The following is a 16,566-nucleotide window of genomic DNA, read 5'->3' as shown; positions in this document are numbered from 1 at the left end:
TGTAGAAGAATATGGCTAAATTAAGAAAGCACGCTACATTGTCAGCATAGAGATTTTGGAAGTGAAGAGTTCTGACAGCTACCAAGAGAGAGGTTTTTCCTCTACAAAGATGGCATTTGCCACCTGTATCAGATTGTTATTATCCTGTTAACAAATTACCACAAACTTAGTGGCTCAAAACCACAAATATGTCATCTGACCCACAGCGCGATGCGACCCTCTGCTCAGGGCCTCCCTTCTCTGCGGAGGCTCTGGGGAAGAACGCACTCCCACGTCCATTCAGGCCGCTGGCAGAAGGCAGTTCCCAGCAGCTTTAGGACTGAGGACCCATTTACTTCCTGGCTGTCAGCCAGGGGCTGCCTGCATTCCCCATCCATCCTTCCCCATCTTCAAGCCCACTCTTGCTTCCAGTCTCTGCCCCCAGGCAGGGAAAGCTCTCTGCCTTTAAGAGCTCACATGATTCCTTGACAATGATCTTGTCAGCAATATTTCTCATCACACTGACAAGCTTCGGGCATCAGAGTGTGACATCTTGGGGCGGGGTGGGGGGTGGCACTTCAGAAATTCTGCTTACCAGACCACCTTACCTTTACTTTCTGCTCAGGAAGTTACTAAATGCTTCTGCCCTCCTGCCCTCAAAGCAGGAGATAGAGATCGGGTCCTTACTGCCACTCAGCAGGTCTGACTTCAAATAATAAAACCAAATAGCATCTCACTTGGTGTTTAGACACTGCAACGTACAAACTGAGGAAGCCTTTCAGCGAACTTTCTGCTCAGCGCAGAAGTTTCTCCGTGAAAAGAAATGCTTCATTCTGAGAGATTCTTGATTTCTAAAAATAAACACCCAGTTGTATTCAACTTCCAAGATGATCTACAGTAAAAGGACAGGCCAGTTCTGCGGCTGCTGATAAATACATGTTGGCTCCTGACCAAGGGCTGTGCCAAGAATGAGCTTTCTCAATAGCAATTAATTAAAACTGACCATTAAAAAAGTCAATATAGAATATGTACAATATAGAATTCATGGAGGAGAGTGTACTGAATTCTAAAATGATTTCCATTACAAATGACTCTCAGTATTGTCTGGTGAGTAGCACAAACACTGAATTCTTTTCTTTGGTGGCCTTTTAGAGAGGGTTGGAATTACGTGAATAACAATATATCCCCAGCATAATGAGGGGCCTATGTCACAGCGCTGCTAGAGGGAGAGCACCAGCTGAAGGGGCTCTGCCACGGCCCATCTCACAAAGCAGGTCTTTAAGCTACTGTTAGGAAACTTGCAAATATAACTTGTTTTCAATAAATTATATTGAAAGCAATAGTTTCTGAGCAAAGATGGATTCACATTCCCAGAAGCTCCAATTGTAACCATGTAAAGACCCCCAAGTCATTAGAGATCAAATTGCCAACATTCGTTGGATCATAAAAAAAGCAAGAGAGTTTCAGAAAAACATCTATTTCTGCTTTATTGACTATGCCAAAGCCTTTGACTGTGTGCATCACAACAAACTGGAAAGATCTTAAAGAGATGGGAATACCAGACCACCTGGCCTGCCTCCTGAGAAATCTGTATGCAGGTCAAGAAGCAACAGTTAGAACTGGACATGGAACAACAGACTGGTTCTAAATAGGAAAAGGAGTACATCAAGGCTGTATATTGTCACCCTGCTTATTTAATTTATATGCAGAGTACATCATGAGAAACGCTGGGCTGGAAGAAGCACAAGCTGGAATCAAGATTGCCGGGAGAAATATCAATAACCTCAGATATGCAGATGGCACCACCCTTATGGCAGAAAGCGAAGAACAACTAAAGAGCCTCTTGATGAAAGCAAAAGAGGAGAGTGAAAATGTTGGCTTAAAACTCAACATTCAGAAAACTAAGACGATGGCATCCAGTCCCATCACTTCATGGCAAATAGATGGGGAAACAATGGAAACAGTGGAAACAGTGACGGACTTCATTTTTGGGGGCTCCAAAATCACTGCAAATGGTGACTGCAGCCATGAAATTAAAAGATGCTTGCTCCTTGGAAGAAAAGCTATGACCAACCTAGACAACATATTAAAAAGCAGAGACATTACTTTGCCAACAAAGCTCCATCTAGTCAAAGCTGTGGTTTTTCCAGGAGTCATGTATGGATGTGAACGTTGGACTATAAAGAAAACTGAGCACCAAAGAATTGATGCTCTTGAACTGTGGTGCTGAAGAAAACTCTTGAGAGTCCCTTGGACCGCAAGATCCAACCAGTCCATCCTAAAGGAAATCAGTCCTGAATATTCATTGGAAGGACTGATGCTGAAGCTGAAACTCCAATACTTTGGCCACCTGATGCGAAGAACTGACTCATTTGAAAAGACCCTGATAGTGGTAAAGATTACATGCGGGAGGAAAAGGGGACAACAGAGGATGAGATGGATGCATGGCATCACCGACTCAAAGGACATGAGTTTGAGTAAGCTCCAGGAGTTGGTGATGGACAGGGAAGCGTGGCATGCTGTAGTCCATGGAATCGCAAAGAGTTGGACACGATGGAGCAACTGAACTGAACTGAATTCACCAGAAATACCATGGTAGAAGGGCTGGGTTTCTGAGTCATTTACTACTCAAAAGGACCCTTTACTACTACAGACTTCTTTTAAATATTTAACTTTTCAAATATAACTGAAATACATTTTTATTTCCAAAAATTCTTGGAGAAAATTCTGAGGTGGTAGCAAAAGCAGTGGCTTTTGACTCCAAAGTCCTCAGTCTGTGTGTGTTCTGGGGCCACCTGGCTAAGCACACCACCTCCCAAGGGCACACCACTCGGCACAGGAATTTAATCATTTAAAAATCAGGCCAACAATCCATAGGGCTGCTACGAGGGTCTTATAAAATCAGAGATCCAGAAATGTGACACACCATTCTTGGAAAGCCCCCACTGAGGAGAAGGCTTCCAGCTATACTCCTAGCTGCTGCTCGCTGGTCTGCAGAGTGAACTTTCAGGTGTTTCTGTGATGAACTGCCCCGTTCCAACAGGCTACCACCGTCCACTCACAGGGGATGAGAAGTTTCTGCTCAGGCTACTCACCTGGCAGGTAAACCTTTGCCCTGGGAATTGCAACTGAGAGGAACTCGGAGACAAGATGAACTCAAACTTAATACTAAGGCTCTTCCTCTAAAGCCAACATGTTAGGTAACAAATGAAATCAGTAATCCCTTTAAGCACATGCCCTCCCTGACCCAAAATCTAAAAGAATATTCAGAGACCTGCCTGAAACCCCACTGCTGCCTCAACATCCCAGTCCCACCTCCCTCTCTGCTCTGTGACTCGGCACCGGCCTCCACCTAGCATCTCACCCACCCCTGCCTCTTCCTGGGGTGCTCTCACACCCCACCCAGCATGACTGGCCCTTCCTCGGCTTCCTCCCCAAAAAAGGCTTTCCACCCCTATTATTCACTATCTGTGCACCCTGTTCACTTCTTCCCTGGCACCGTCAAGGTTTATAAGAAGATGTTACAGAACAACACGTTGGTTCATAAGTCGCTGCTGTTAAGTCCTGCATGGCGCCTTGCACACAGGAGGTGTTCAATGAACACTTGTTGAATGAATAAAACAAGGACACTCTGGAGCAACTGCATCTCTATTAATATGTCTAAAACAGAGGTTCTCGAACTAGTTGGTCTCAGGGTCACTTTACACACTGAAAGAAAGAAAAACCAATGAGGGCCCCAAAGAGCGTGTGTTTATGTAGGTTACATCAACCAAAGATTGGAAACTCCTAGACACAAGACTACCAGCTCACATGCTGTTAGTGACAGACAGAAGATACCATCTTGCATGCCACTCAGACTCTGGAAACCACTGTACACTTGTGAGACAGCGAGAGTAACACAAGCAAATCATGTCTTCATATTATTATGAAACCAGTTTTAGCCTGGTCCCTTATTCTGCCAGGGGGTCCAGAACAAAACTGAAAGCTGCTGGTCTAAAGCTATAACCAAAAACTCAACTGTAACAAATCAGGAGGAAGAAGAAGAAAATACAGTCAGTCAATTTGTGCAAAAGGAGAGCCAAATAGCAAGATATTGACCATGGAGCATCATCAGGACCCAAAGTGAGGCTACATGGTATTCATGATACACATTAAGCAGGCTGTCACCTCTTGACGCCATTAACCCTGCCAATTCATTCTCCTTGTTTCTATTGAATGAAATAAGTACATTGTCTTTGAGATAGCTGCTTTCTTCAGTATAAATTGAGAAAGGCACATCTGCCTTATACTTAACCCAAAGGTCTGAGTAAACTGTCTATCACTGGTTAACTGTGTATTCAGAAACAGAAGGAGAACTTGATCGTGACGATCAAATCAAGGTGTGTGGCCAGCGAGTCGCCACCCTAAGGCTGTGTTTACATCTGACGTGTGACATTCTGCTCCTCCTCATTCCTAGCTAATGGCAACACTAATAGGAAAACATTCAAGAGCTCTAGGCAAGCTCTGCTTGCCAAACAAGAGAACAGCTATAATTTTAAGTGTTCATTACATATGTCCAATCTGACCTCTCCCCAGGAATATGTGATTAACCAGAGGCAGGCACATGATTCTTGAGATACTTGAATAAAATTATGCAGAGCTCTAAAATATTCCGCTGGGTACGAGCCTTCGGAAACTGCTGGAGCTCAGTCACCTCACCTGGCCGCAGGGAGGAGGAGGCACACGTGCTCCAGGCTTCGTGAGCAACGCCCAGCTTGCCACTGCCATCTCCCTGTGGGAAGCACTGCTCATCGTGAACTTGTTCAAGAAATTGTGTCACCTGGACCAAATCCAGTTCCCAGAGTTGAATGAGAGTGCTCCCCTCGGGGTAAGCTAATGCCGTGTCTGGGCGCTGCGCTGTCCTGCAGATAACTCTCCCAGAGAGGTGTCAGCAGAGGCTCGAGGAAGCACAGCGCCCACAGTGAACCCGGCCTAAGCTGGTGCCTGTATCTTAAAAAATTTCATTTGGATAGAGTGAATTCAAGCCTCCCGAGGGAATCCTAATCTTCCTCTAAAGGATTTCTGGTCAAAGTACAGTGGTCCTCAGGGCTTCTCTGGTGGCTCAGTGGTAAAGAATCTGCCTGCCCTTGCAGAAGACGCACGTCCAATCCCTGGGTCTGGAAGATCCCCTGGAGAAGGCAATGGCAACCCACTCCAGTATTCGTGGCTGGGAAATCCCGTGGACAGAGGAGACTGGCGGGCTACAGTCTATGGGGTCACAAAGAGTCAGTCACGACTTAGCGATTAAACAACAACATGCCAAGTTGCTTCAGTCTTGTCTGACTCTGTGTGACCCAACGGACAGCAGCCTGCCAGTTTCCTCTGTCCATGGGATTCTCCAGGCAAGAATACTGGAGTGGGTTGCCATGCCCTCCTCCAGGGGATCTTTCTGACCCAGGGATCGAACCCACTTCTGTCTCCTGCACTGACAGGTGGGTTCTTTACCACTAGCACCACCGGGAGGCCCCCCCAACAGTGGTCCTCACCGGAACAGCCCCAGCCAACACGGCCCCAGGGTTTACAGGCGCCTGCAACTGGATGTCCAGGAGAGCCATCACTCCTACTGACTAAGGCTGCAAATACCCTCCTTTTATCTCTACCTAAAGCACTGGATTTCCCAAGAAGGTGACAAACCAGTTTTCTACTACAGTTTAACCCCATCCTGGCCAGCTCCTTTCAACCCTTTAAGTCCTGTTGTAAGCATCCCCTCCTCAGCCAGACCTTCCCTGAGCAGCCCTTCCAACTCTGGTGCCTCATAATTTTGTACCTTAGCCCCTTTTCTTTCCCATTCATGATTCTGCCTAAAGGTATTTTATGGACATCTGCTTGTTCCTCTCTCCTCTGTTTAGCTCAGCATTCAAAGCGTAATGTCTGGCACAGAGTTATGTGCAGACAAAATCTGAACTCATGTAATACTCCTAAACACTGCACTGGGCCTCCTTGTACACCTGACAGTTGAGGGGACTTTATGCCAGGTGATGAGACAGCTTGCAGGTGGGGGCGTAACGGTACAATACCCCTGGACAGGGAGTCAGGTCACCTCACCCTTACATGGCAGGCCTTCCAGGAGCAACCTCTGTGACCACCCGAGTCCCCTGGAAGGCCACATCAGTACCTGGGTGCATGCCCCCACCAGCTCACGCTCCAAGTAACCCAGGAGTGATGGCCACCAGTCAGAGGCTGCCCATCACTCCGACAGCAGAGACCCACCTCACGCCCTCCCTTCTCTCCAACACAAAGCCTCCCAAACCCCACTGCCTGTGAGAGCTCTAGACCACAAAGGGCAGAGTCAGCACCAGCGGTGGTTGACAGAGTACGCGTTTAGGCGACGTAACGAAGAACATTTTGTAAGCTTTTTAAACGGAGCGCAACGCAGACTGCACGTGATTGAGTGACATGAGCACAGACCAGCCTGAAACCCGGGCACAGGCCGAGTCGGCAGGAAGCGTCTCTTGACAAAAACAAAACCTCGGGTAGCATAACCTGTCCGTAGACTGACCTCCCCTTGTGTCCTCTAGTTCAAGGGTAGGAAGCATCTGCTTAAGTATATCTGCCACACTGAAGACAAGAGTTTTACACGTCTTGGCCTAAAAGTAGCCCCAAATAACAGGCTTATTTTATAAACAGAACAAGACGGCGCTGCTTCTCAGGAGCCAGTGCCACAGCAGCCCCGCCCTCTGCTCTCCAGCCCCGTTCATCCTGCTCATCCCTAACACGCTTACAGAGAAGGCGACGGCACCCCACTCCAGTGCTCGTGCCTGCAAAATCCCATGGACGGAGGAGCCTGGTGGGCTGCAGTCCATGGGGTCCCTAAGAGTCGGACACAACTGAGCAACTTCACTTTCACTTTTCACTTTCATGCATTGGAGAAGGAAATGGCAACTCACTCCAGTGTTCTTGCCTGGAGAACCCCAGGGATGGGGGAGCCTGGTGGGCTGCCGTCTATGGGGTCGCACAGAGTCGGACACGACTGAAGTAACTTAGCAGCAGCAGCAACATACTTAAGGAAGCTTTTGCAACAAAATTTCGTGCTGAGATCACTGCGAAGTTAGCTGTGTGCGCAAACAAGACTCCCCACTCCTGAAGTTTTCTTTTGATCCCAGTGAAGTGTGCAGGAATTCCTGCTGTTGAAATGCAAGAAGCCCAAATCTCCTTTCTGCACTATGGAAAAAAAGCTTTGGGCTTTCACAGTTCTTCATTAACTCTGAAGTAACACTATAACTAAAAAACAAAGTTAAAGTCGCTCAGTGGTGTCTGACTCTTTGCAACCCCATAGACTGTACAGTCCATGGCATTCTCCAGGCCGGTACACTGCAGTGGGTAGCCTTTCCCTTCTCCAGGAGATCTTTCCAACCCAGGAATGGAACCCAGGTCTCCCACATTACAGGCAGATTCTTTACCATCTGAGCCACAAGGGAAGCCCAAGAATACTGGAGTGGGTAGCCTATCCTTTCTCCAGATCTTCCAGACTCAGGAACTGAACCGGGGTCTCCTGCATTGCAGGTGGATTCTTTACCAACTGGACTATCAGGGAAGCTATACCTCAATTAAAAAATACATTATTGTTAAAAAATGCTAACCACCACCTGAGCTTGATTCAGCAAGTCACAGTAGTAACATCAAAGACCACCAATCACAGATCACCATAACAAATACAATAATAATAACAAAAAGCTTGAAATATTTGGAGAATTACCAAACTGTGACGCAGAGACAAGTGGGCAGATGCTGTTGGAAAAATGGTGCTGACTGACTGCCTCGAAGCAAGGTTGCCACAAACCTCCAAAAGTGTAATAAAGTGAAATGCAATAAAACAAAGCCTGCCTGCAATTCTTCAATCAGCAGTGAAATAATAATAAGACTCTCCTGATCCAATCAATTGAAGGTCTCCAGGGCTGAACCAAGTTTAGCAAGAGTCACTTTATTTATTGACTCACAACATTGAGGAAGCCGCCACACAGCTTCTGGCAAACATTATCGCTAAGACTCACAACAAGCCTGAAGGTCACATTATTATCCTAATTTTACTCCTCAAAAAATTAAAGTTCAGAGGAGTGTCCTTACTCAAAGTCACATGGCTGGTAAACCTTTGTTCACCTTACCCTAAAACCCTCACCAAGTACCTCAGAAGGCCCACACCCCAGGTCTGTGCCAAGCCCATAAAATGTTCCTCTAGACACTGTTGCAGAGTTGTGTCTAGAGAAACATTTTGGACAGCTCCTTCAAAAAGTCAGAGGTCAACACTGGCCATTTTATTCTGACACTAACGATGCACCATTGCACAGTTCTACAGCTCCTGCATTCCTGGCTGAAGGAACAGCAAAGGGAAGAAAAGGAGGCTGGGACAGCTGACAGTATTCACTGAAAGGTATTTATATGAGGGGGCTAAAGCCACCCCCACTGATCTGGGGGAAGGCTTCCTAGGTGGCGCAGCAGTAAACAACCTGCTTGCCAATACCGGAGACGTAATGAGATGCGAGTTTGATCCCTGGATCAGGAAGATCCCCTGGAGAATGAAATTGCTACCCACTCTGGTATTCTTGCCTGGAAAATCTCACAGACAGAGAAACCTGGCGGGCTACAGTCCATGGAGTCACCAAGAGTCAGACATGATTGAGCGACTTCACACACACACACACACACAGGTCAGCAATGAACCAAGAAGCACTCTGTAAATACTGTTCAGGCACACTAAGCACTATGGATTTTCTTTTCATGCAAAATTCAGTGGCAGAATGTCATGGTTAGATCACAAGTATGCCTAAGAACAGACCGATTAATGTCTTAAAGGATTTTCTACATTCTACTTTTAATTCCAAAGTATAATACAGAGTGATCTGAATAAAAAACATGTAGCATATAATGTGACTATTTTAAAGAAATTAAAGGCCTGAGGCAGTAGGCCAGGTTTTGCCATACTGTCCAGACCTGACACAGATTTGGGGAGAAGGTCCACCTTTGCCAGGAACCTTCCCAGACATACCTGCACGAACAAGGGGTGGGTCGGAGCCTGTGTCTGGGCTGAGAGAGGAGCAGGGCGCATGAGCGAGCTCACTGGCATGGGAGACGCTGCCTGCAGGCTCTGGGGTCACCCCAAGCGTCTGATGTACTCCTGACAGACGACCCAACTGACTATCCCACAGGTGATCGGGTTGGCTGGCTGCTTCACCCTCTCTGCCCTCCTTTTCCTGGCCACATTCCAGCTGGCAGTGGTCTTGTGATCCAGTTCTCAGCAGTGAGATCTGAGCAGAAGTCAGGCAACTGAGTGGGGCTTCTGGGAAAGCTGTTGCCTTCTGGCTGAAAAGGGTCACTCTCAGCTGACAGACTGCACAGCTCGAGTGTCAGCTAAGGTCCAGCTCCCAACGCAAGACCATCAGGTGTCAGACAAGAGGATGACAGTGTGCCAAGGAAGATGGCACACAGGACGCAGAAAGAGCTTGGGTCCCCGGCAACATCTGTGAGAAACAACACACCAGCCACGAAGCATCCACCTCCAGACATCTTGTCATCAGAACCACGTAAATCCAAGATTATTTAAGTCAGGAGAACTGTTGTTACTGTCTCTCAAATGCATTCCTAATCGAGGCGACAGATTCTCTGATAGCTGAGAATTTTTACCTGAAAGTAAATTATTTCTACTGGAAGAAATAGGGTTTTCTCCTATTACTCACTCCCCTCAAACACATGCTCAGAACTGCCTCCCTAGAAAAATATAACTGTTATATACCTCACATATAACCCGGTTCCAGAGCAGATTAAAGCCATGTATTGAGATCCTTATGTCTTGAAAAGAGTATAAAACACACACCAGGTATAAATATGAAGGAAAAGAATATAAAAACCCCAAGCTATAAAAATAACATATTTCAGTGGCACCCTACCTTAGAAATGTTGCTTGAATGACTCATGGAATGTCCCAAAGTCTTCTCATTCTGCAAGAAAACCAAATAGGTTTAGGTTTACCTTACCTAAGGCATCAAGTTTTGATTAAAATGGGCTAACAAGTAACTGAACCTAACAATTCTACTAACACATTGTTCCCTCAATTAGAATCTGCTGTGCACCAACTATTGTGTACAGGGCCAGCTATTAGACACTGGAGAATTTGGCAAATATGAATAAAACAAGAGTCTTTTCCCTAAAGGAACTTATTAATAAGAAAAGGACAGAAATTTTGAGCTAACTGTAAAAATACGAGGGCAAGACATATCTTAAGAAGCCTTCAAGAGGAGGTTCAGAGGGGTGAACTGTGTTCCAGCTGTGTGTGATGCGGTCCGTGTGGTGAGGAGCTGCTATAGGACAGGGACAAAGAAAACAAGGCCCAAGCTCCTCACAAAGGCTGGCTGGAAAGCGCCAGTGCCCTGCAGGGGCACAGCTCACACCTACTCCCTCAAGCCTACTCCTCCTGGAGTAGAGACAACGGAGTCCTGCTGGTCTCCTCCCTCTCACACTCCCCTACCTTCAAGCTGCACAGTCCTTTTATCAAATTCTTCCCCACTAAATGCCTCTCAATCTCAATTATGTTGATGCCCTAACTCTCAATACTGAGACTGTGACTACATTTGGAGATGGAAGTCTTTAAAGAAGAAACTACTAAAATGAGGCCATTAGGGTGGGCCCTAAAGCAATATGACTGATGTCCCTATAAGAAAAGCAAATTAGGACACAGATATACGAATACAGAAGACACAGGAAGAAGATAGCCATTTATATACACATTAAGGAAAGAGGTCCACAAGAAAAACCTAACCTGTTGACACCTTGATCTTGGACTTAAAACTTCCAGAACAATAAGAAAATAAATTCCTGTTGTTTTTAACCATCCAGTCTATGGTACTTTGTTATGATATCCCTAGCAAATGAATACAGCAATATTCCACAGTATAAAATTGTAAAAAAAAAAAAAAAAAAAAAAAAAACAGAGAGAGAAGGTTCCAAATGTAAATATGATTTTTAAAAATAATACAGTAACTTTCCTGCATCCACTTAGGCTTGCTTTAAATAAAATGAGTTAAAAAAAAAAAAAAAGAAAACTACTGGAAATGGAAGAGACGATCTTATGTGTATTTTTAAGATTATCTATTCTCCATTCAGTTCACATGCCAGGCAATAACCACGGCAAAAACCACAAAATGCTGAGACGGAGGAAGAATTCTTTTATCAGAAGGAAGTACAAAGGAGCGGATGGATCATGTAAAAACTCCTTTGAGGAAGAGTTGATTCCATTCCACTAAGGCTCTCCTTCAAGAAAGCTGGCCATCAAGAAAATTCTGATTTTCTCCTTCCCCTCAATCCATCAAGTCACAGATTGCTTTGACTTTCGTACACTTTGCTTCTGTACACTTGGTATCACTAAAGTGATTATGAAGAAATGTTTCAAGACCTCCCAAGTAGCCTGCCACTCAGCACATGTTTTGGCAATATTGTCTTGTCTTTATAGCAAGGTGTTTGTGTAATTTGGGGAATAATTTTATTATATTCTCCCTTACTTTATAAATCTGAGTCCAAACAGAAGTTCATATCTCTTAAAAGTAATACAATATGACAATGTTATTAAGTGTTTAGTTTCATGAACTGTTTCTTGGGCTTAAGCTCATCACTTAGCTAGCTGTAAAGGAAAAGAATAAAATTATAAAGAATGTTCAAGGTGTTGGCAATATATCACCAATATCTATTTCTCTGGAAAATGAGAATCCACAGGCAAGGTGAATCTACAAACATCAAAGTTTCACTCATGAGTCGAGAACGCACTGGGGACAAACACAGGACACTGCTGCAATTCCAACCTAAAGGCTCATCTGCGGGCGGTTTACTACTAAATTTCAATTTAGTCTACTAAATTAAAACAAAGATACCATATGCTTTGTATATTTGTACAGAAAACCAATTATAACCGCTATCAAATCACCTGCTACCTTACAAGAAATAGCCAGTTTAACACCGTCTGGAGATCTACAGAGAAGTTCCAAGCAGCAGTAATTCATGCCCTAGACCTTTCCAACATCCATCATTCCATAGGGAATGGTACTGAGTGGGGAGAGCCTAGCTGTTAAGCTAGGTAACATTATAAATCAAGACTGAGATCTAGAAGTTGCTCTTTACCTATGAACTTGAGAAATAAGCTTAACGATGTAAACTTTATCCTGTTTTCCTTGTTAGAACAATTCAGTATTCTACAGGCCCCAGAGCCCCGGAAGATACAGATGTTTTAAAGCCTCAATATTTGGTACATACAAACAACCGAGTCATGCACAGGGCACTGACAGAAACCAGGCCAGCTCTGAGGCCTGCGCCAGGGGGACAGCGCCACGGCAGCGCCTGGAAGCAGCGTTCCGAGGAGGAGCGCACAGGAGGGAGGAGGAAGGCTGACGCAGGGAGCGCGCGCGCACGCGCACAGCGCACAGCGCGGGCGACGCCGTCCCTCCTGCAGTCAAAGAGCGTCAGGTTTCCAATGAGAAGAGGGAAAGTTTACCGAACACCAGTATCAAGAACTGGAATGAGGAATAACAGAGAGAGAGAGAGCGTTTCGCTGCAGCTCAGGCTGAATCTAAGCCTCAGTGCCCGAGCGAGAGAACCCTGGCAAGCTGTCTTCACACAGCCTCTGGCACATTCCGTGACTGCCCGGTGGGTACCACCATCTTCAGAGGACAGCCTCTGCCTGCTCCCTCCTCAGAGAAGCACGGGATGCCACACCACACACCTCCCAGCTGACTCGCAGCTCTGCCTCTCTTCATGGGCTCTTTTTCTCTACATTAAACAAGAAAACTCCTCAGAACACAGTTCCTCTTCTCATCTGTTGCCTCTTTCAGACCAGTCCTTCCGAAACTCGGTACATTTGAATTAGGGATCTTGCTAAAATGCAGACCGTTAGGTCTGAGGGCAGTTGAGATTCTGTGTTTCTAATGGGCTCCCAGGTGACTCCCAGGCTGCTGGCCTCCAGGCCACATTTTAAGATTCAAGTTTGATTGTAAATCCTGGGCCAGAATAATCCAAATGGGATCTGACTCATTTTTTAGAAAAGTGAATCATGACTCCTGACAATGTAAATAAATTTCTCTTTAAAAGATGGCAGTGAGCTCATAATTGAGTTAATACAAATAAATAAATCAGTCAGGAAACAGATAGATAAACAAGTTTGAGAAAAACAGTTTAAGGGTATAAGAAAGCAAAGTTCTGTTAATGTTAAGAAGTTACCAAATCACTAAGATAAAGAGAATCTCTGTTGAAATATATGGGACATTTCCCAATTTAATCAGTTCTGTCAATGATTTTGCAAGTCTATGTGTGACTCCAATGAAATGGACCTGGGGCAGAGCCAAGATGCGAGCCTGCTGAGACCAAACACACCGTTGAAGAAGCCGAGAGCTCACAAGAAGACCATGGAGTGAGGCGTCTAAGCACGTCTTGGGGAATCTGCACAAAAGTGAAATGACAGAACTTCCCTGAAACTCTGACCACAACCAGTTACGTCATTAAACACACACACACCCTAGTTTATGTGTAAAAGACACTGGTAACTACCTAACCAAAATCCATCATCTCCAGCAGAACTCCAACATTGTTCTGAGCAACAAAAGAACCAAAAGTTCTCACTTTCTCAAACTATTTTGCAGTTAAGGGTAAATATGTAAGACAGTTCTAAAGATATTACCCTTGATGTTTTCTGGGAGCACATTTTCCTTTCCTGATGCAGCTGCTATTCCATTCTCTAGCATGCCTTCTGCCCTCCTCCACCCTCGAGGGGTACGGGAGTATATGCCATGCATACCCCATGGCATACGCCCGGGGGTACAGCAGCACCTTTAGTCTCAGGACTCCTCTACAACATAAAAAATTATTGAGAACTCAAAAAACCTTTTGTTTACGTGCATTATACCTATGGATATTTACTATATTAAAAGTTAAAATGGACAATTTAAAAAATAGGTATCTCTTAATTCATTTAGAATTAATAATAAACCCAGTTAAATAACATTTCTATGAAAACCAACTATTTTTTCCAGAGTAGCATGTTTTATATTTTTATAAATCTTGTTATTGTCTAATTAATAGAAGACAGCTGGATTCTCAAATCTACTTACACATTCAATCTCCTCTGATACATGGTTTTGACTGAAGTGAAGACTCTTTGGCATTATACAGTTATGAAGTTAGAAAAGGAGTATGCATTTTAACAACCATGAAACAACTATGGATATTACTTTGTACTGCATAAAAACTCAGTAATCACCTGGGATGCAGACTCTGGTATTAATGAACTTTTAATACTCCAGTAAAATCAACTGCTCCATCTTTCTTTGAAACAATATCTTAACCATGCATGACTTTGTAACATCACACACTGGCCATTTAGAAATTACTGGCTCACTGAATTATGCAAATCTCCAAGATTAACACATTGTATTATGCAATATCAAAAAAACCACACTCATTAATATGACCATCAACTGTATCAGAAGAATCTTTAATTATCGCAAAGCGATTAAGCTCACAGTGGTGGATAATGTTTATCGTCAATTTTAAAATGAGTAGTCATTGCTTTTCAAGTACCCATGATCTGATTTCTCTTTTAAATGTTCAAATCTCCTGAAAACTTCTGGGTTTTGTCTACACAAAATCAAATCCTAAATGTAAAATAAAATTACAATAAAAATTAACCTCCAATTAAAATAAATAAATTTATATTAAAAAAATAAAATTTTCTCATATAATATCAAAAAAAATTTTCATGATATCTTTTGCTCCTAAACCTGTCTTTGAGATTTCCCAAGGGGCTCTGAAAAATGACAAAAATGTATCTTTTTTTGTATCCCTATCCTATGAAGGGAGAGGTACAGACTCGTTTTACTTGATTTGTTACTACTGATAAAATCCATAAGAAGTCATGAGTGAAAAGAGATTCGTGAGCGAGATATACTCATGCTCTATTATATTGTTGTTATCAGACATGATTTCTGTTTTTTTAATGTTAACTTGGTCACTACTTTAAATATTTGAATCTAGCATCATCTAAGCCAAGGTTTTCAGTTGGGGATTCCCAACACTTACTATAGAGTTTCATTAATATACAGGAAGTTTAGGACCTATTCCAGGCTTACTGAATCTCTTTACTTGACAGCCCTGATAAATCTGTGTTGTATTCATGGTATGTTAATGTCTAAGGATTATAATATCTCAAGATTTTTTTCTCTGCAAAGTTTATGCTCACTGATTTTTATAAACCAGATATACTGTTCACTGCATTCTTTGAACACAAAGTTAATTATGTTTATAATTATTTCTCCAAAACTGGGGGGTTGACTTAATTATCATGCTTTGCATGTGAGAGAAATAACCAAATTTCCCTGCCAGTTACATTTTTCTCAAAAGAAATTCTATCAAATATTTCATTTTTAAAATGATCACTAACAGAGTAAGCAGAGCCATTTAAGTCTCTGTCATCTACAAACACTTTCTATTTATTTCAGTCTGATGTTTCCCTGAAGCCCCTTTGCAATCAGCTACAGGCTATATGGCTGTGTCAGAGGCTCACTGCAAAGGACTCTGCCAGGTACTTTTCAGCACAGCCTTCTGACAGCATCGTTTAAACAACCCTGAGACCACACCAGTGGACCAGGTCATGACTTCCAGAACTCGTATCAAGAGTCAATGGAATAAGAATTAATAGAATAAGGTTAAATGAATTGCTGGAATATTGTTAGTCTTGTTTAAGCTTTCTTGATATTGTCTGAATGTTCTATTTTCTAAATATATAAGGAAGCCCTTTCTCCTTCCTTTAACTCACAATTCAATAGACTCTGCTTTCATAAACTGAAACAAAATAATTCCTGTCAATGATCTTATTCTTCCTGTCTGAGCCCTCCAGAATTCAGAAACTCTTACTGCATATTCTTATTTTCATAGAAATAAAGTTATCTGCATAGGTTTCAATAAGAATCTGTCTTCTTTCTTACCAGGACATAATTGGAAACACTGAGTTTGCAACCAAGCTCACATTTGAGGATGGTGTTCATTCAATCAGATATGACGAGGCACATTTCAGGAACTTAGGTTGCATTCTTGGAGCCATGAATGCAAAGCCTTTTTGGGAAGACTGGTTTACAGGGTTTCCAGCCTTACAGATAAGAATGGAAAGCCACTTACTTCCTGGCAGACCCAGAAAACTTGAAATATTTATGAAATATCAAGAAATTAGAAATTTTTATAGGTACTGTAGGTGAAATTGGATAGCAAGTTCTTGGCTTGGCTACCTAAAGTTAGGACCAAAATTAATGAAGCTTTAAAAAATCCAATCTGATATTCCTTAGAAAAACTTATAGCAAAGCAAACTTAAGAAGGACTGTAAGAGACATTAACACTTTTATTGTGCCTATATATATATATATAATATATATATAGTGCCTATATATATTGTGCCTATGTATATATAGTGCCTATATATATATAAATCATTAGGCCAAATATAATAGTATCTTAATTTTGATCAATAGTAATTCTTCTATGAGATTTTATTTTTTTATCAAAAGAGAGAAGGAAAAAATGTTGAGT

The 16,566-nt window shown here is 43.2% G+C and overlaps 1 protein-coding gene across 8 annotated transcripts in view; it reads right to left on the bottom strand.

The window, feature by feature from the left end:
* Positions 1-16,566, bottom strand: part of MARCHF8 (membrane associated ring-CH-type finger 8) — a 107,097-nt gene that overhangs the window by 13,558 nt on the left and 76,973 nt on the right. For all 8 annotated transcript variants that reach the window (XM_025284947.3, XM_044942449.2, XM_025284951.3 and 5 more), the window contains one exon: positions 9,900-9,950. In XM_025284947.3, the coding sequence (XP_025140732.1) occupies positions 9,900-9,950 (51 nt within the window). The remainder of the gene's footprint in view (positions 1-9,899; positions 9,951-16,566) is intronic.

Source organism: Bubalus bubalis, chromosome 4, assembly GCF_019923935.1.
Source record: "Bubalus bubalis isolate 160015118507 breed Murrah chromosome 4, NDDB_SH_1, whole genome shotgun sequence".
NCBI classification, from domain to species: Eukaryota; Metazoa; Chordata; class Mammalia; order Artiodactyla; family Bovidae; genus Bubalus; species Bubalus bubalis.
The sequence above is the reverse complement of the archived record's forward strand: the minus strand, read 5'-3'. Positions and strand labels throughout refer to the sequence as shown.